The 19,132-nt window shown below is 48.5% G+C and overlaps 3 protein-coding genes across 4 annotated transcripts; all 3 read left to right on the top strand.

Annotated features, from left to right (window-relative positions):
• Positions 1 to 6,277: 6,277 nt before the first annotated feature.
• On the top strand, positions 6,278 to 6,652 carry SMIM40 (small integral membrane protein 40). The gene has a single exon (XM_081296550.1). The coding sequence runs from the start codon at positions 6,335 to 6,337 to the stop codon at positions 6,575 to 6,577; it is 243 nt and encodes an 80-aa protein (XP_081152676.1). The 5' UTR covers positions 6,278 to 6,334; the 3' UTR covers positions 6,578 to 6,652.
• Positions 6,653 to 10,796: 4,144 nt separating this feature from the next.
• DAXX (death domain associated protein) lies at positions 10,797 to 15,168 on the top strand. 2 transcript variants are annotated; one of them, XM_081295846.1, is made up of 8 exons: positions 10,797 to 10,934; positions 11,796 to 12,051; positions 12,206 to 13,037; positions 13,148 to 13,356; positions 13,513 to 13,717; positions 13,872 to 14,349; positions 14,504 to 14,726; positions 14,901 to 15,168. In XM_081295846.1, exons 2-8 carry the CDS (start codon positions 11,845 to 11,847, stop codon positions 14,958 to 14,960), a joined length of 2,214 nt encoding a protein of 737 aa, XP_081151972.1. In that variant the 5' UTR covers positions 10,797 to 10,934; positions 11,796 to 11,844; the 3' UTR covers positions 14,961 to 15,168. The 2 variants fall into 2 exon arrangements, with proteins under 2 accessions (XP_081151972.1, XP_081151971.1); XM_081295845.1 differs by having other exon boundaries at positions 10,813 to 10,934; positions 11,793 to 12,051.
• Positions 15,169 to 15,701: 533 nt separating this feature from the next.
• Positions 15,702 to 19,037, top strand: ZBTB22 (zinc finger and BTB domain containing 22). The gene is made up of 2 exons (XM_081295417.1): positions 15,702 to 15,849; positions 16,503 to 19,037. Exon 2 carries the CDS (start codon positions 16,572 to 16,574, stop codon positions 18,471 to 18,473), a length of 1,902 nt encoding a protein of 633 aa, XP_081151543.1. The 5' UTR covers positions 15,702 to 15,849; positions 16,503 to 16,571; the 3' UTR covers positions 18,474 to 19,037.
• The last annotated feature ends 95 nt before the right edge of the window (positions 19,038 to 19,132 follow it).

The following is a 19,132-nucleotide window of genomic DNA, read 5'->3' as shown; positions in this document are numbered from 1 at the left end:
GTATGCATGTTATATTTTAATAAAAAAAATCAATGAAGAAACCAAAGAACAAAAAGTCATATCATTTTATAGGACATTTTACAAAAACAACAGGTATTGATTCCTACTTTTATCTCCATTCCTGTCTGAGGCTCCTGTGTGACCCAGATGAGTAGTGCCAGTCACCCCCCAGCCATTCAAGCCCTCCAAACTGAGGCTCTAGACATTTGAGTTAAAAAGTCTTCATGTTAAAAAAATCATAATAACCCATTCAGTAAATGAGCAAATAAACTCAACAGACACTTCTCAAAAGAAGTATAAAGGGGGCTGGAGATGTGGCTCAAGCGGTAGTGCACTCGCCTGGCATGTGTGCGGCCCGGGTTCGATCCTCAGCACCACATACAAACAAAGATGTTGTGTCCGCCAAAAACTGAAAAATAAATATCAAAAAAGTTTAAAAAAAAAAAAAAAGAAGTATAAAGGCTAACAAATATATGAAAAAAATGTTCAACATCTTTAGTCATCTGGGAAATGCAAATCAAAAACACACTGAAACCAGGCCAGATGGCCAATGCCTATAATCCCACTGTCTGGGGGGTTGAGGCAGTAGGATTAAAAATTCAAAGCAGTGGGGTTGGAGGTGGGGGGCTGGGGTTATGGCTCAGTGGTAGAGCACTAGCAAGTTAAAAAAAAAAAAAAATTCAAAGCCAACTTCATCAATTCAGTGAGGCCCTAAGCAATCGAGACCCTGTCTCTAAATAAAATGTAAAAAGTGTTGGAATGTGGCTTGGTGTTTAAGTGTCCCTGGGTTCAATTCCTTGGTGCAAAAGAAAACAAAACAAAACAAAACACTGAAATTTTAACGTCCAGTTAGAAAAGCAGTCATCAGGGGCTGGGGATGTGGCTCAAGAGGTAGAGCCCTCGACTGGCATGTGTGCGGCCCAGGTTCGATCCTCAGCACCACATACAAAGATATTGTGTCTGCCAAAAACTAAAAAATAAATAAATATTAAAATTCTCTCTCTTAAAAAAAAAAAAAAACTTCTTTAAAAAGAAAAGCAGTCATCAAGGACACCAACAATAGTAAATGCTGGCAAGAATGTGGGGGGGGGGGGACAGGAAACTGACTCTTATATACTGTTGGTGGGATTGTAAAAATTGTAAATTAGTACAGCCACTATGGAAATTAGTATGGGGTTTCATCAAAAGACTAGAAATGGAACCACCATGTGACCCAGCTATTCCACTCCTTGGTATTTATCCTACAGAATTAAAATCAGCACACTGTAGAGATGCATGCATACCTATGTTTATAACAGTACAATTCACAAAAGCCAACCTAGGTACAGATAAAGAAAATGTGGTATGTATACACAATGAAATCTTTTTTTTTTTTTTCTTTTGGTACCAGGGATTAAACCCAGGGGTACTTAACCACCAAGTCAAATTCTCAGCCCATTTTTTATATTTTATTAGAGACAGGGTCTCACTGAGTTGCTCAGGGCCTTGCTAAATTGCTGAGGCTGGGTTGGAACTTGTGATCCTCCTGCCTCTGCCTCTGCCTCCTAAGTAGCTGGGATTACAGGCATGCATGCGCCACTGCTCCTGGCACCCAATGAAATCTTATTGAGCCATAAAGAAGAACAAAATCATGCCTTTTGCAGGAAAATGGATGGAACTGGAGAGCAACATGTTAAGCAAAATAAGTGACTCAAAAAAATCAAGGTTTTGTTGTTGTTTATGGTACTGGGAATTGAACCCACGTGTTTGATCACTGAACTACATCCCCAATCCTTTTTTTTTTTTTTTTTTTTTTAAGAGAGAGTGAGAGAGGAGAGAGAGAGAGAGAGAGAATTTTTAATATTTATTTTTTAGTTCTTGGCGGACACAACATCTTTGTTGGTATGTGGTGCTGAGGATCGAACCCGGGCTGCACGCATGCCAGGCAAGCACGCTACCGCTTGAGCCACATCCCCAGCCCCCCAATCCTTTTTATTTTGAGACAGGGTCTTACCAAATTGCTGAGATTGTCCTTGAACTTGTGATCCTCCTGCCTCAGCCTCTCAAGTCGCTGGCATTATAGCCCTGTGCCACCATACCTGGTTAAGGGTCATATGTTTTCTTTCATATATGGAACTAGAGAGAAAAAAGCAAAAAGGGGCATCTTATGAAAATAAAAGGAAGACCAGTAGGGTAGACAAAGGGGGTCAGGGTTCAGCATACAGCCACACCTGTGGATAGGTCTTTGTACCAGCGCTGGGGGGTGGGGGGGTGGGGGGTGTGAGGTTCTTTGCCTCACCTCTGTTGGCCCCCAAATTTTAGCTGAACGACCATAACAAGCAGAAGGGAGGAAGATATACCAAGCCAATTGACGGCTCCTTTTGGAAAAATTGTACCACCGATGACACCATCAGCAAAAATACCCCAACACTACCACAAGTCGCTGCACCAACAGATAGTTCACAGGGTGTGGTGGTGCTGGTCTGCAATCCCAGTGACCCTGGAGCCTGAGGCAGGAGGATTGCAAGTTCGAGCCCTGCCTTGGAAATTTAGCAAGACAGCTGTCTCAAAATAAAAAATAAAAAGGACTGGGGATATAGCCCAATGGTAGTGCGCCCCAGGGTTCAATCCCTAGTCAAAACAATAACAACAAACTGGGAGTTCCAGCAAGATGAAAGCCATATCTTTTATAACTTTACCTTAATCTTAGAAGTGATATCCATCATTTTTAGCATATTCTGTTTGTTGGAAACAAGTCATGAGGTACAGTCCACACTCAAAGGGAGGGGATTACCTTAGGGCATGAATAAAGCCAGGAAGTGAGGATTGCTTGGAACCATTTTAGAAGGCTGCTTACAATATGCAATGGCAATCTAAACAGAAGTTGATAATTAATTCTACTCAGAACCTAGGGAAATATGTCTCCATACCTCTAGTCCTGTTGTTGAAACAAAAAAATGGGGCTGGGGATGTGGCTCAAGCGGTAGCGCGCTCGCCTAGCGTGCGTGCGGCCCGGGTTCGATCCTCAGCACCACATACCAACAAAGATGTTGTGTCCGCCGAGAACTAAAAAAAAAAAATAAATATTAAAAAAAAATTCTCTCTCTCTCTCTCTCTCTCTCTCTCCCTCCCTCCCTCCTCTCTCTCTCTCTCTAAAAAAAAAAAAAAAAAAAAAAAAAAAAAAAAAAAAAGAAACAAAAAAATGACCAAATGCTGTGAAGATTTATGGGTTGTTCTGCTGCTGACTCTAGAGAAAGACCCTTGTTTAGAATTCAAGGCAGAATTTGAGCAATACAACTGAATAGGGAAGAAGAAAGACAAATTAATGAACTTTCCAAAACCACGTTCTCAGTCAATAGGGAATGCAATACCTTCTAACATAGCGATGGTGTCTGTAGGGCCACAGTTACATATGGTGGCTGAGAAACATTTTCCTATACTAAATGGTTTCTGTTATTCTTAAACTTGTTTATAGTTGCTTCTTTTCTTACAATGGGGTCTCATCTCTCTATATGCATTGGAAGTTGAAAATATTGTAAATTGAAAATGCATTTAATGTATCTAACCAGTTGGGCATAGTAGCACACGCTTGTAATAACAGCTATTTGGGAGACTGAGACAGGAGGATCACAAGTTTGAAGTCAGCCTCAGCAACTTAACAAGACCCTATCTTAAAATAAAAAAATAAATAGGGCTGGGGGATGTAACTCAGTGGTAAAGAGCCCCTGGGTTCAATCCCCAGTATAGAAAAAAAGAAAAGAAATACACCTAACTTATCAAATGCCATAGCTTAGCAACACAGTACACTATAGAGTACTTATTATCCTTGTGTATTACCCTTGTGATTATGTGGGTGACTGGGCCCTGAGGCTCTCTGCCACTGTACAGCATTGCAAAGAATACCACATATCACCAACTAGGGAAAAGATCAAGATTGAGATTTTAAGGTGTAGCTTCTACTGAGTGTGTATCAGTTTTGTACCATTGTAAAGGAAAACATTGTAAGTCTAACCATAAGTCAGAACTGTCTGTATACATAAACCAAGGTATAACAAGCATGACTCTTGAAGTTACACTAGCAAGTAGATGGGTGACCAAAGCTTGAATTACATGTAGTTTCTAAAAACTTTTGATAAAATGTCAGATTTCTGTAAATAATTTAACTTTTAATATATATTAATTATAATTTGCAATTTTGTACTTTAATTTTTATTTTTGTGGTACTGGGAATGAAACCCAGGGCCTGATCAGGTACTTTACCACTGAGCTACATCCCCAGCCCTTTTAATTTTTTATTTGGAGACAGAATCCCACTACATTGCTGAGGCTGGCCTTGAATTTGCAATCCTTCTGCCTCAGCCTTCCCAGTAACTGGGATTACATGCGTGTGCCATCATGCCTGGCTACAAATTATGCAACGTTTGATCATAGTTGGATTTAACTTTTTAATTTTTTAGTTCATTACCATCAACTGAACACAGATTATGTGAAAATCTTGATTATAGCAACATAATTAGTAACTTCATTGAAATGAAGACAAGAAAAACAAATTTGTAGTGTGTGTGTGTGTATTTATAAATAATGTGCTTCTGTTTTATTACTCATTCAACCATATCTGGTCTACCCTCAGAATTCCTAAATACATGCAATAATAAAAAAAATGTGGTCATTTAAATATTTTTCTTATTGTGTACCTGTGAGGGGCAAAGAACCAATTTTTTTCTCCCCCTACTCCTGCTCTCTTCTGGTACCAGATTTTTATGGGGTCCCTCCCCCCACCACACACACACCAAGAAATTCTCCAATAGACATCTACTGGGTGGTTTTGTTTTTGTTTTTGTTTTGGGCACTAGGGATAGAACCCAGAGGCCCTTAATCATTGAGCCACATCCCCAGTCCTTTTTTATTTTTTATTTTGAGACAGGGTTTCGGTAAATTGCTTAGGGCCTCACTAAATTGCTGAGGCTGGCTTTGAATTTGTGATCCTCCAGCCTCAGCCTCCCGAGCAGCTGCTGGGATTACAGGCGTGCGCGACGGTGCCCAGCTATTGGGCATCTTTAATTAAATTCTGACACTAACTACCTGGAGTTAGATCCTATAGGGTGTGGGCTCAGTCCCCCAAGACTGCTCTCTACCTATAGTATCAATGGAAAATAGTGGAGTACCACCTATACTTCTGACCCACTAGTTACAAACCCGGGTTCCCACAATTCTCTCCTTGGGTTCAATTAATTTGCTGGAGCTCACAGGACTAAGGACATCCGTTTCTTGATTATTACAAAGGTTATTTCAATACAGAGATATAGCCACATGAAAAGTGCACAGGGCAAGATCTGGAAAGGAGCAGGGAAAGGGACAGGGAGCTTCTGTCCCTGTGAAGTTGAGATGGATCGTTCTCCATCCGGAAAACGTATCAAATCTTGTCTCCAGAGTTTTTAATGGACCTTAATCTCCAGTCCGCTTCCCTTCCCTGAAGTTGGTGGATGGGACTGAAACCTTGGTCTTTCCGGAGACCAGACTCCACAGGCTAACTAGCTTAAGCTCGGGTGCCCCAGTGACAACTTACTTCTTCCAGGTTTTCTCCATCAGCTACCGCTCAGAGCACAGCGCTCCGCAGGCAAACTCTCGGTCCTCCTTAGAGTTTCCCCAATAACCGAGTTCCAGACACCCGCCCTCGCCCCGCTGACCAATCACGCTCTTTCTTATTTCAAGAACTTCTCTTGGCTCAGGCAGTCCAGTTATAATCCTCCCGGGGTATCGCAGGTAACAGGAATTAGGGAGTCCTCTTGGTTTTAAAGAGTCCCACCCTCAGCCACCCACAGAACCCGAAAGCACTACGCCTGCGCGAACTGGGACACCGCCCCCGCCCCCTGCCTCCGAGCCCTCCCCGCCTTCCCTACCCAGTGGCTCAGCCGAGACCACCTAACGCGGCGGCTAACCGCCAGGAAGCCGGAAGTGGCTATAGCTGCTTGATTGACCGCGGCTCACACTAGGTCATCTTGCTCACTGTAGGGGCCCAAGACTGACCCTTGAGCCTAGACTCAAAATGATGGACAGTTGCAGTTTATGTCTCTAGGTTGGTCCCTCCGTTTTCAAATCACTGGATTATACTATGGTAAAGCTGATCAGAGTTGAGAAATCATTTACTGTAGGCCTGTCACGTCACTCTGGATGATTGAATAATTGCTCCCAAGATTCAGAGACCCTTTTCTCCTTTCTCTCCGGTGTTGGAATTAGGGTCAAGAACGGCAGGTGCAGGACTTGCCACAGCCGCGTCCCTTAATCTTGGAAGTGCTGAGCCAAGGCTTCCATCCCAGGCCCACTTATCCAGCCAGCTGTCAGACCATGGGTGAGAATGGCACAGGAGGAAGGCAATGTGGACGAGGGAGATGTGTTCCTGGCATTTGCTCAAGGTCCCTCTCCTCCCAGGAGTCCCCTGCAACGTGCTTTGGACAAGGCCTTCCTTATTTTCCTGATTCTGTTCTTGACACTGCTGATGTTGGAGGCTGCTTATAAGCTGCTGTGGATTCTACCATGCGCAAAACTGGGGAACTGGCTCCTAGGGACACCTCAGAAAGAGGAGGAGCTGGAATTGTGACCACCATTCCTATAAACTTCCTCTTTCTTTGCCACAGAGGTGAGAAGGGAGACAGGAGGGAAATAGGACTGTTGGGGCCTGTGGTGGGGATACTGGACAGCTTATGTCAGCAGTCTAAAATTTCTGCACCTACAGTCTGGGTAACAATTTGTGTAAAGTATATGCTCCCTTACATATTTTGTAAAACTTTTAAATTGACACAGAATTATTGTACATATTCATAAGGAACACTGTTATTTTGACCCGTTTATGTTGCGCAGTGATCAAATCAGAGTAATTATCACATCCATCACTTCAAATATTTATCATTTGTGTTAGGAACATTCAAAGTCCTGTCTTCCAGCTATTTTGAAATATACAATAAATTAATAACTATTGTCATCTTATTATGCTATAGAACACTAGAACTTAATAATCCTTTTTTTAAAAACTCTCTATCCCCCTATACCCTTCCCAGCCTCTGAAAATCACTATTCTACTCTCTACTTCTATGAGGTCAACTTTTTAAGTTTCCACATATGAGAACATGCAATATTTGTTCATTACTTATTTCACTTAACATAGTGTCCTCCAGGTTCATTCATGTTGCCTTTTTATGGCTGATCTCTCTCTCTCTCTCCCTCCATATATATATATGGATATATACATGGTATTTTGGTATTTTCTTCACCCATTCATCCATTATTCATGGACACCAATGTTGATTCTGTATCTTTAATTTTTTTAGTTGTAGTTGGACACAATACCTTTATTTTTGTTTATTTTTATATGGTGCTGAGGATCAAACCCAGTGCCTCACACATGCTAGGTGAGCACTCTTCTGCTGAGCTACAACCCCAGCCCTGATTCTGTATTTTGTTTTTTGTATATCCTGGATAATAATCCCTTGATGGATGATAGTTTGCAAATATTTTCTGCTGTTCTGCAGGCTGTCTGTCCACTCTGTTGGATGTTCCCTTTGCTGTGCTGGAACCTTCATATATTTCAAAGTAGGCATCCAAAATTTTTCATTATCAATTAAAATTGTTTCAAGGATGTAGTTCCTGGCATGTTAAAAATATTCATGTTTTAAGATAAGAAAAATTGCTTTTTTGAAAGTCCAGGGGGTTTAAATACCACAGCATCTTGGTACCTACCACCACCCATTTAAAATAATCACTTATGAATTGGGACACATTCCTTTTTTTTTTTTTGTGGTGCTGGGGATTGAACCCAGGGCCTTGTGCATGCAAGCAAGCACCCAACCAACTGAGCTATATTTCCAGCCCGGAACACATCCCTTTCTTTCACCAATTTTTCTTCTTGAACTCTTATTACCATTTCACTTTTTTTTTTAATAAAGGCATTTTTTTAAGAAATTTTTAATATTTATTTATTTATTTTTTTTTAGCTTTCGGCGGACACAACGTTTTTGTTTGTATGTGGTGGTGAGGATCGAACCCGGGCCGCACGCATGCCAGGCAAGCGCGCTACCGCTTGAGCCACATCCCCAGCCCACCATTTCACTTCTTGACGATTGGTTTTTTTTTTTTTTTTTTTTGAGGGGGGTGGTACCCAACCACTCTGAGCCACATCCCCAGACCTATTTTTTATTTTTTTTAAGAGACAAGGTCTCAGCGAGTTGCTGAGCACCTTGCTTTTGTGAGGCTGCTTTTGTACTCAAGATCCTCCAGCTTCAGCACCAGGGTGCCTGGCTTGGCCAGGCCATCTGAGAGAGGGGGTGGGGAGAGGGAGGCGGGGGAGGGGGGGAGAGGGAGGGGGAGGGGAGGGGGAGGGGGAGGGGGGAGAGGGAGGGGGAGGGGAGGAGGAGGGGAGAGGGAGGGGGAGGGGGAGAGGGAGAGGGAGGGGGAGAGGGAGGGGGAGGGGGAGGAGGAGGGGAGAGGGAGGGGGAGGGGGAGAGGGAGGGGGAGGGAGAGGGAGAGAGAGAGAGGAAGGGAGAGAGAGAGAGAGAGAGAAAGAGAGTTTTTTTAATATTTATTTTTTAGTTTTCGGCGGACACAACATCTTTATTTGTATGTGGTGCTGAGGATGAACCCAGCGCAGTGTGAATGCCAGGCAAGCAAGCCACCACTTGAGCCACATCCCCAGCCCCAGGCCGTCTGTTTTTATACTTAAAAGTTTTTTGTTTTGTGCTGGGGATTGAACCAATGGCCTTGCACATGCTAAGTGGGGATTCTAAGCCATATCCTAGCCCCTAGCCCTGTAGTTTTTATACTGACCAATCATATCTCTCTGTATATACATATATATTGAGAAGCAAACTCTTTGTTATGATTGTAGGACTCCAGTTAAAAATTTTTGTGTTTGGTCCCGGATGTGGCTCAAGCGGTAGCGCGCTCGCCTGGCATGCGTGCGGCCCCGGTTCGATCCTCAGCACCACATACCAACAAAGATGTTGTGTCCGCCAATAACTAAAAAAATATATAAAAAAAAAAGTTTGTGTTATCATTATAATAATCCGCAGGGCCCAGTGGTCTACCCCTGTAATACTAGAGGCTCATGAGGTTGAGGCAGGAGGATCCTGAGTTCAAGGTCAGCCTCAGCAATTTAGTGAGGCCCTAAACAACTCAATGAGACCCTGTCTCTAAATATATAAAAGGGCTGGAGATGTGGCTCCTTGGTTAAACGGCCCTGGGTTCAATCCCGGGTTAAAAAAAAATATTAAATAGCGTAAAAATATGCAAATTTTTAAATTAAAGCGAAATTTTAATAAATTAGAAGAGGTAGTGTTCACAGAGCTTTGATGAAAGAAATAGGCTACATGCTTCTATATTTAAGAGGTAAGATTGCCCCAGAGGATTTCATAGTTGAGAACTACCTCTCTCTCTCTCTTTTTTTTTTTTTTCTTTTTAAGAGGAAGAAGGTCCATCATGAAAAGGAAGGGGAAAGGGGGAATCTAATGTCCGCGTCTATTTAGGAAGACCAGTTTCAGGAAAATCGAGAATCTGAAAATTAAATTCTTTATATCTCAAGTCTCAACTTTTTGGAAGGTTTTCCTGTTCCCCAATTTGAAGGCTGTAGGTTTAGACAATGTAGAGAAGCGATGTGGGATTCTTCAATTGAAGGGTGACTTAGAGGTTCTGGGAGTCCTGAGAGTGACAGGAACATAAGGTCTGCGGTCTTGGATTTTGGCAAGGTGCCCACCACTTGTGGAATGCGGAAGAATGAACAGGTGGGGCTCTCAGTAACTGGGACCATATTAACCTTTCTGGTTTCTTCATCTCTCACCTCTCGACCAGCCTTGCCTCCAGGAGCCCCTTCAACCTCCCTAAATTGGGCGAGGCGGGCATCACACCCGATTTCTTCCCTCTTCGTTCTTTACTCGACTCTCAAGAAGAGGAGACGAGACCTGCGGTATTTGATGAGCCTCATTCCGTCTCCCAGCTCTCCTGGCGGCAATTTGCACGAGTTCTTCTCAAAGTCCCAGCCCCTTCATCACCCGCCCTCTGGGCTCTGGACCTCCACGACAAAGCAGGGTCTTGGTCTTCACCGCCGGCCCTTCTTGTCCTTCAGAGAAGAGCCACTCGGGCCCCATCAGCTTGGTTGGTCTGTAGTTCTCTAGTGGAGCTTGAACAGCAAATCAGCAATAGCAATAATAAGCACAACCCATCTGTGTAGCGCGTTGTGCTCATTTGTATGTATGATGATTTCTCAGAGACCCAGCCTCCGGCAGTGGAGGTAGCTGCTGGACAGCGGCAAGCAGCGCGCTGCCTTTGTAGTGAAGAGGCAAGCGCAGTCGATTAAGCCGTGGAAACAGGTGCCTCCGAGAAGGGAAAGCGGGGCCGGAAGGCGTGCCAACAGCCCAGCGAAAGAAAAAGATTTTATTTCCCACTTCAGACACTCCAGCCTTTTCAGGAAACGCTGCACAGCCTTAGAGTGCCCAATGCTTTATCCACCCTGCACCGCCCTCTTCCCCTCGGTGGAAAGGTGGTTTAATCCTCCCTGCACGCGACTCGCGGGCGGTTGGCCCGAGACCAGGAAGTTTCTGATTGGTCAAGTCGTAGAAGCACCGGAAGAAAAGAGCTCCAAGGCTGCAGGCCCGAGTCCCCAAGAAGCCAGTGCCGTACGGCAAAATGGTGGTTCCCAGGTACTTTGGGACGCCTTCCGGGGACAAGCCCCGCCCCTTACAGGTTAAAGGGAAGAGATTCTTAGAATATGTGGGCGGGCCTACAGCCACTTCCGGCCACTGGAAGCCTGAGTTCCGTACAATATGGCCGCGCTTGGTTGCATGTAGGCGGAAACTCTGCGACTTCCGGTCCGGAGTGGGGCCTGCGGTGGGAGGGGGAAGAAAGGCGCAGGGAACCATGCGAGGTTCTGAGATCAGCGGCGAGGGTCGCCTGGAGAGACCGTTTTTGAGGTGGGGGCCTGACCATGCGGGGAGTTAAGGCGGGGGCGGGGATATAGAGGAAGAGGTATTGGGGAAACCTGGGTACTGAGTCTGAGGGGCAAGCTATAGTACCTCCCCGTTCCTGAAGGGGAGTGGGGCGGCCGGGGCCCGAACTGGGGGAGGGGGTACTTGGCGGGAAGCTCATACACCGACCCGGCCTGACTCAGTGTTGGAGTCCGAGAGGAATCAGGAGAGCCTGGAGGCGGGGTGCTCACAGTCGGTTACTAGTCACTGAGAGAATGGGGAAAATTAGGGTGGGGTGGTAGGGAGGGGACTTGTTGAAAAATCTCCAACCTAAAGGTTCTTTAGAACCTGAGAGGAACCAATTAGAAGGTGAAATATGAAGATAATTAATGGAGGGGAAAGGAGAATGGGTTGTTGGGAGGGACCTCTTTCACTCAGTCTAGAAGTTGGGGTGATCATTCGGGATGGAGTGTGGGTTTGGCGTGTTTGAGGGTGAGGGGTAAACACGTGAGATGGCATTGACAGGAGGGATGTGTTCCCTGTGGAAGCGGGGTTTCAGGGAAACTTGGGATGCAGTGTAGGAGGTGGTACTAGAATTGAGAGTAAGAATTGCCAACTATGAAAAAGTGGGGAAATGGAACTGAAAGACCGGAAATTGACATGAGGGGTGGAGCTGGGGGTGGGGCCTTAAGGTTTCGAGGAGGTTTGCCCTCTCACATGTAAAGTTGCTGAAGATAGGCAGTGAGGACACTTTTGGCAGAGCTAGGAGGTACTGAAACGTAAGGTGATTGGAATATGTGCGAGCTGAAGGGATGGGGCTGTCTATGCTGGAGGGGTTCTTTCTGAGGCCCCATCCCCTTCCAGCAGGAATTCCGAAATCCCCAACACTTCCTCCCTCCTGGGGATTTGATCCCCCATGGCCACCGCTAATAGCATCATTGTGCTGGATGATGATGATGAAGATGAAGCAGCTGCTCAGCCAGGGCCCTCCCACCCACTCCCCAATTCGACCTCACCCCGGCCAGAAGCCCCTGGCTCCTCTGAGCCCCATGGGGCCGGAGGAAGCAGTAGTTCCGGCGGCAAGAAATGCTACAAGTTGGAGAATGAGAAGCTGTTTGAAGAGGTGAGCTTTAGGGGAGAAGATTCTTGTGCCCTAGGGAGGGGGATGGCTGACTGGCTCTCCTGTCTTGTCTTCCTCACTAACCCCAACTTGCCTTCTTTCTCTCAACCCTCTCCCTTGTTTCTTTCCCCTTCCCTTTTTTCCTTGAATCGTCTAGTTCCTTGAACTGTGTAAGACACAGACATCGGACCACCCTGAGGTGGTCCCATTCCTCTATAACCGGCAGCAGCGTGCCCACTCTCTGTTTTTGGCTTCTGCGGAGTTCTGCAACATCCTTTCTCGGGTCTTATCTCGGGCCCGGAACCGGCCATCTAAGCTCTATGTCTACATCAATGAGCTCTGCACTGTTCTCAAGGCCCACTCAGCCAAGAAGAAGCTGAACCTTACCCCTGCTGCCACCACTTCTAGTGAGCCATCTGGGAATAACCCTCCCACAGATTCTGCTTCAGACCCTGCAAATGCTGAAACTACTGCTTCTGAGACCCCAAGGACCCGTGGTTCTCGGAGGCAGATCCAGCGCTTAGAGCAGCTGCTGGCACTCTACGTTGCAGAGATTCGTCGACTGCAGGAGAAAGAGCTGGATCTTTCAGAGTTGGATGACCCAGACTCCACATATCTGCAGGAGGCCCGGTTGAAGCGTAAACTGATTCGCCTCTTTGGGCGTCTGTGTGAGCTGAAGGACTGCTCTTCGTTGACAGGCCGTGTCATAGAGCAGCGCATCCCCTACCGTGGTACTCGCTACCCAGAGGTTAATAGGCGCATTGAGCGGCTCATCAACAAGCCAGGGCCTGATACCTTCCCTGACTATGGAGATGTGTTGAGGGCTATAGAGAAGGCAGCTACTCGTCACAGTCTTGGCCTTCCCCGACAGCAGCTCCAGGTCCTGGCTCAAGATGCCTTCCGAGATGTGGGCGTCAGGTTACAGGAGCGACGCCACCTTGATCTCATCTACAACTTTGGCTGTCACCTCACAGATGACTATAGGCCAGGTAGGGGGTTAGAAGGATGCTCATCAGTGATTCTTTAGTAGCAGAGGGGGCATGTCCCTAATTCCTTCCAGGGTTTGGGCTGAGTGCTCTCACTATATCTTCCCACATAGGCATTGATCCTGCACTATCGGATCCTGCATTGGCCCGGCGCCTTCGGGAAAACCGAAGCTTGGCTTTGAGCCGGCTGGATGAGGTCATTACCAAATATGCAATGATGCAAGACAAAAGTGAGGAGGGCGAGAGACAGAGGAGAAGAGCCCGGCTTCCCGGCACCTCTTCCCCCTCTGCAGAACCCCGCAAAGCCTTGGATTCTGGTGAGGTGTGGAAGGGATACACCCTTAAGAGAGACCTTATCCTCTCCCCCACAGTAACCACCAGGGATTCCAGGGTGACCAAGAGGGGGTGTGCAGAAGGAATACAAGAACTGAACCCTCTGGGGCAAGGAATTTCTTAGGAAAACTGCTTTTTCCCTCAGGGCCCTAGTGGAATGGCATCTCCAAAGTGCCCTGCTACCTCCAAGGCTGAGACAGATGATGAAGAAGATGAGGAAACTGATGATGATGAGGAGGAGGAAGAGGAAGAGGAGGTCACTGATTCTGAAGAGGAGGAGGATCTAGAACAGATACCGGAAGGTCAGGGGGATGATGAAGAGGAAGAAGAAGAGAAGGAGGAGAGAGCAGGTATGTAAGAGAAACCTCCTTCTTGTAAGTTCTACTCTTTTGGGCATCAGCCACCTGTTGAGACTCTTTTCTTTCCTCTTATTCCTAGTTTATTTTCAGTAGTATTTCCCTCTTAGTCCTCATACTACTCCTCCCTTCTTTTTTTCTTTCTCAGGTAAGGATGGAGACAAGAGCTCCATGTCCCCACCACATATTTCCAATGAAAAGAAGCTGGAATCTGGCAAAGAGATCAGCAGGTCTTCAGGGGAGCAGCAAAACAAAGAACTCACACTGTCATCAGCTTCACAGTTGGAAGAACCTCTGGCTCCCTCCAGCATTCATGCAGAAAGCAGTGGAGAACATCTTGAAGAGTTGCCCCTGGAGGAAGAGAGCCCTATGTCTCAGATCTTTGAGCTAGAGATTGAAGCATTGCCCGTGGATACTACCCCTTCCCCTGAAGGCAGCGATATTTCCTCATCCAGGAAGCAGACAGAGGATCCCCTCACCACTGTCTTGGAGAATGGGGCAGCCATGGTCACCTCCACGTCTTTCAATGGAGGTGTCTCTCCCCATATTTGGGGAGGTTCTAGTCCCCCCTGCAAGAAATCTCGGAAGGAGAGGAAGCATAAAGGATCTGGACCATTAGAAAACAGGTAAAAACAACAGGAGGAAGAAGAGAAGTTGAGGAGGGATTGCTGGGGGCTTTCTTCAGAGAAATACTGGAGAACTGAGTCTGCTGGGAGAGCCTGTGCACTCTCCCTCCAGCCTTAGGTCCTCATACTCTTCATGCATTTGTTTTGTCCTCAGCTTTGTAGAAGATCAAAAGGCAGTGCATGAGAAGAATGGGAAGAAAATATATACCCTGTCCAGCCCACCTTCCCCCTTGGCTTCCACAGTCCCAGTTGCCGATTCCTCCACGAGGGTGGACTCTCCCAGTCATGGCCTGGTGACCAGCTCCCTCTGTAGTCCTTCTCCAGCCCGGTTGTCCCAAATTCCCCAATTACAACCTCCCCGGCCTGGTACTTACAAGGTAAGAGGGGAGGCTGTTTTTCCCCTTACAGTTCATTCTCTTTCATTGCTTCAGTTCTGTAAATATGACACCTGCCACATCTTCCCTTTTTCCCATTCTGTTTTTTTAATCTCCTAAGTCATTCCCTCATACTTCTCCTCCAGTACTCTAGACTTTTCTCTCACTTCCCTGCAGATGAGTGTGGCCACACAGTGTGATCCAGAGGAGATCATCGTACTCTCAGACTCTGATTAGCTGCCTCCTCCTCTCCCTGCCTCTAAAATGTTTTGGGATAGCATTTGGAGGACGGTGGGAAGCAGATGACCAAGGAAGGGATGGACTGAGCTAATCTCTTTTTGGTGGTGATTCTTTTAAACAAAGCTTAAGTTTTACACAGAAACATTAATAAAGTTCTTTTCTTATTGTATTCCTGTCTTTTCCTTGTCCTTCTGTTGTCACAGGTTGGTATCAGCTGCCCCTTGGCTCAGGTTAGCCCAGGACCCCAAGTAGTGCAAGATTTGCCCTTTATACCCTGGCCCGCACACCTCTCTTGAGGCTTCCTAGCGCTCAGGCCTTCCTGGTGCACTCCACTTAAAAAACAAAAAGTGCTTCAGCCTCCTTAACGCGCTGTACTTTCTCACTTCAAGCTATAAGAAGGAAAAGGCCAATCGGAGGCCGACTCAAGGTTACATGGCCAATCCAGGCCCGGAGGAAGGGGGCGGGGCTTCAACGAGACTGTCAGAAGCAGGGAAGAGGGTTATTAGATCCTCCAAAGCCGCTAATGGCCACAGCTTGGGGGCGGAGCCAGGAGCGAAGACCAGGACCCGTCACCAGTGGCTTATGGAATTAAAGGGGAATGAAGGATTTGGCTAAACCAAGTCCCGGTTCTTCAACGGAAGAGGGAACAAGGTACCTTTAAGGTGTAATGCGGCGACGGTTCTTTAAAGGAGAAGTGGCTGAGTCGGCGGAGTATTGCCCAGCGGCACGGGCGGGTGCCCGCCTGTGCCTTTAAAGTCGGAGGGGCAGGAGGCGGAGCGGAGGCGGAGGGCGGAGGGAGTCGGCGCAAGATGGCGGCGGGAGGGGCCCAGGCTGCAGCTCTGGCCGCCGAGTGAGGGGCGGGGGGGGCCCGGGGGCGCGCGGCCCGGTAAGCGGGGGCGCGCGGGGCTGGGGGGCGCCTTCCGGGTGGGAGAAGAGGCCGAGGTAGTGCTTGGGGCGGAGCAGGGGGGGCGGGGTCCGATGTGGGCGGGGGCAGCCAAGGGGCGGGGTCGAAAGATCCTGTGGGGGCGGAGCACGGGGAGGGTCTCGAAATGGGCGGGGTTAGTGGTGCGCCGGGGCGAAAGGGGCGTGGTCTGTGAGAGGGGGCCAGAGCCCCAAGAGATGGAGTCAAGGGTGGTTTTCAGTAGAGGAGCAGACCTGCCCCGCCTCAAGCAATGGGTGCAAAACACCAAAAAGGTGGATTTTTGGAAAGTCAGGCTCTCAGGCAAATGGGAAATAGGATGTAATTCCAAGGTGAAGTTACCCTTACTCCTTAAGAGTCCCTTATTTCTCTAACCTTCAAGGAAAGGGTACTAAATTTGGGGTCCGGACACCTGCGTTTTCTGGTGCTGCCATTTATTGGTTGTGTGACCTTGGATAATCTCTGAATCTTCCTGAGCCTTAGTTTACTCATCTGTCAAATGGGGTTGAGAGGTATACCTTACCCAGTATTGTAAGGAGTTGCTTAGAGACCAGCATGAACATGTTTTTAAACTGCAATAGTCTGTGTCTTTATAAAATGTTATTCTTTTTTTTCCCCAGAGACCCCCCCGGCCGCCCTCCTCCTTCCTTTGTTCCAGTGGCTGGGGGGGTGTCCCCTCCCTCCACAACATGGAGCCATCTGGTCTATCACCCAGTGGGGCAGCACTCCCCCTGCCTCTATCGCTGGCTCCACCCCCACTGCCCCTGCCAGCCGCTGCAGTGGTACACGTGTCCTTCCCTGAAGTGACCAGTGCCCTTCTGGAGTCCCTCAATCAGCAGCGGCTTCAGGGCCAGCTCTGTGATGTATCCATCCGAGTGCAAGGCCGGGAGTTTCGGGCTCATCGGGCTGTCTTGGCTGCCTCTTCTCCTTACTTCCACGACCAGGTCCTACTCAAGGGCATGACCTCCATCTCACTGCCCAGCGTCATGGACCCAGGTGCCTTTGAGACTGTCCTGGCCTCTGCTTACACTGGCCGCCTGAGCATGGCTGCTGCTGACATTGTCAACTTCCTCACTGTGGGGTCTGTGCTCCAGATGTGGCACATTGTGGACAAGTGCACTGAACTCCTCCGAGAGGGCCGAGCGTCAGCCACCACAACCATCAGTACTGCTGCAGCCACTTCTGTCACTGTGCCTGGTGCTGGGGCCCCATCAGGGAGTGGGAGTACTGTGGCCCCTACCACCACAGGCTCTGTGCGCTCCCATACCTCCAGCCGGGCCAGTGAGAATCAGTCTCCCAGCAGCAGCAACTACTTCAGTCCCCGGGAGTCCACTGATTTCTCATCTTCCACCCAAGAGGCATTTGCAGCTTCTGCAGTGGGCAGTGGGGAGCGACGAGGAGGTGGCCCTGTATTCCCAGCCCCTGTAGTTGGCAGTGGGGGTGCCACCTCTGGGAAGTTGCTGCTGGAGGCAGATGAGCTATGCGATGATGGTGGGGATGGGAGGGGGGCGGTGGTCCCTGGGGCTGGGCTTCGGCGACCCACCTATACACCTGCCAGTGTCATGCCACAGAAACACTGGGTATATGTGAAACGGGGTGGAAATTGCCCTGCACCAGCACCCCTGGTTTCCCAGGACCCAGATCTAGAGGAAGAGGAGGAAGAAGAAGACCTGGTGTTGACCTGTGAGGATGATGAAGATGAAGAGCTGGGGGGTGGCTCTGGGGTTCCAGCTGGGGGAGGGCCTGAGGCTACTCTTAGTATCAGTGATGTCCGGACCCTGACTGAGCCCCCAGACAAGGGCGAGGAGCAGGTCAACTTCTGTGAGTCCTCTAATGACTTTGGCCCTTATGAGAGTGGGGGTTCTGGGGCAGGGCTTGATGACTCAGGGGGACCCACCCCCTCCTCCTATGCCCCCACCCATCCCCCAAGGCCCCTCCTTCCCTTAGACATGCAGGGCAACCAGATTTTGGTCTTCCCATCATCTTCCTCTTCCTCCTCCTCACAGGCTCCGGGCCAGCCACCAGGGAACCAGGCAGAACACGGGGCTGTCACCCTGGGGGGCACATCAGGGGGAGGCCTGGGTGTGCCAGGTGGCACTGGTGGAGCCCCTGGAGGGACCAGCAGCGGGGACGGTAATAAGATCTTTCTGTGTCACTGCGGGAAGGCCTTCTCCCACAAGAGTATGAGAGATCGGCACGTGAACATGCACCTCAACCTGCGGCCCTTTGACTGCCCCGTGTGCAACAAAAAGTTCAAGATGAAACACCACCTGACGGAACACATGAAGACACATACAGGTCTCAAGCCCTACGAGTGCGGTGTCTGTGCCAAGAAGTTCATGTGGCGAGACAGTTTCATGCGTCACCGGGGACACTGTGAGCGCCGGCACCGCATGGGTGGGGGCGGGGCGGGACTTGGACCTGCAGCGCCCACTGGGGCAGCCTTACTTCCCAAGAGAGAGTCTGCCAGTGCAGGCGGGGGCAGTGGTGACGAGGCGAGTGGCACGCCCCCATCCAGCAGACGAGTCTGGTCCCCACCCACTGTCCACAAGGTGGAGATGGGCTTCAATGGGGGCGGCGGAGCGAACTGAAGGGGCAAGCAAGTGGGGTTACTTCGGGGGAAGAGGGAATAGGGAGCACGATCCAGGGGCACCGTGGCCCCCTGGTGATCTCCCATCACACTCACTGTCTTCCTTTATCTCTCTGGACTTGTATATATTGTGGAGGGGGAACCACATTGCACCACCGCCAGCCCATTCCACTCTTTAGCCCCTTCCTTCCAAGGTATCCGGAATTAAGTCACCTTTCTTTCCCCTCTGGTGGGTATTCCGAAGCCCCAGTTCCATATAGGAGGGCGAACATGGTGGGGGAGGGAAAGGGGCGTGTAGAGCATCTTGAATTCACAGGGTCAAGGGTCAGGTTGTTGTAGTCTGTGCCTGAAGTCTGTGTTTGTGTTGTGGGGACAAGGCCTTTGAGCCCCACTGTTGTCCTAGAACCTACCCCTTCCTGCAGGATGCAACCCTTATTTCTATGCTCTCTCACACACACACCTCCCCTGGGGATCCTCACTCAACTTGGTTCTCAATAGGGAGTGGGTGGAAATAGGAGGGAGTAAGTCGTAGTACAAGCTTTTAATTTTTTAAACAGTGATTAAAATATTTATTGGTCATTTCACTTGGCTTCCCTATAACCCCTACGTGCTTATTGGGGACCTGACACCGGTGTGCGAAGCGGGAGTAATAGTTCTCAG

The sequence above is a fragment of the Spermophilus citellus genome (genome assembly GCF_964194105.1).
Source record: "Spermophilus citellus genome assembly, chromosome: 5".
In the NCBI taxonomy this organism is placed as follows: Eukaryota; Metazoa; Chordata; class Mammalia; order Rodentia; family Sciuridae; genus Spermophilus; species Spermophilus citellus.
Note: the sequence above shows the minus strand (reverse complement) of the source record. Positions and strands in the feature narration are given on the sequence as shown.

Bases quoted from the DNA above. Each gene is read 5' to 3' on its own strand.
- SMIM40 (XM_081296550.1), top strand. From the start codon at position 6,335: ATGGCACAGGAGGAAGGCAATGTGGACGAGGGAGATGTGTTCCTGGCA.
- DAXX (XM_081295846.1), top strand. From the start codon at position 11,845: ATGGCCACCGCTAATAGCATCATTGTGCTGGATGATGATGATGAAGAT. The intron at 13,038-13,147 runs GTAGGGGGTTAG...CTTCCCACATAG, and splicing joins CACAGATGACTATAGGCCAG to GCATTGATCCTGCACTATCG. The intron at 13,718-13,871 runs GTATGTAAGAGA...TTTCTTTCTCAG, and splicing joins AGAGAAGGAGGAGAGAGCAG to GTAAGGATGGAGACAAGAGC.
- ZBTB22 (XM_081295417.1), top strand. From the start codon at position 16,572: ATGGAGCCATCTGGTCTATCACCCAGTGGGGCAGCACTCCCCCTGCCT.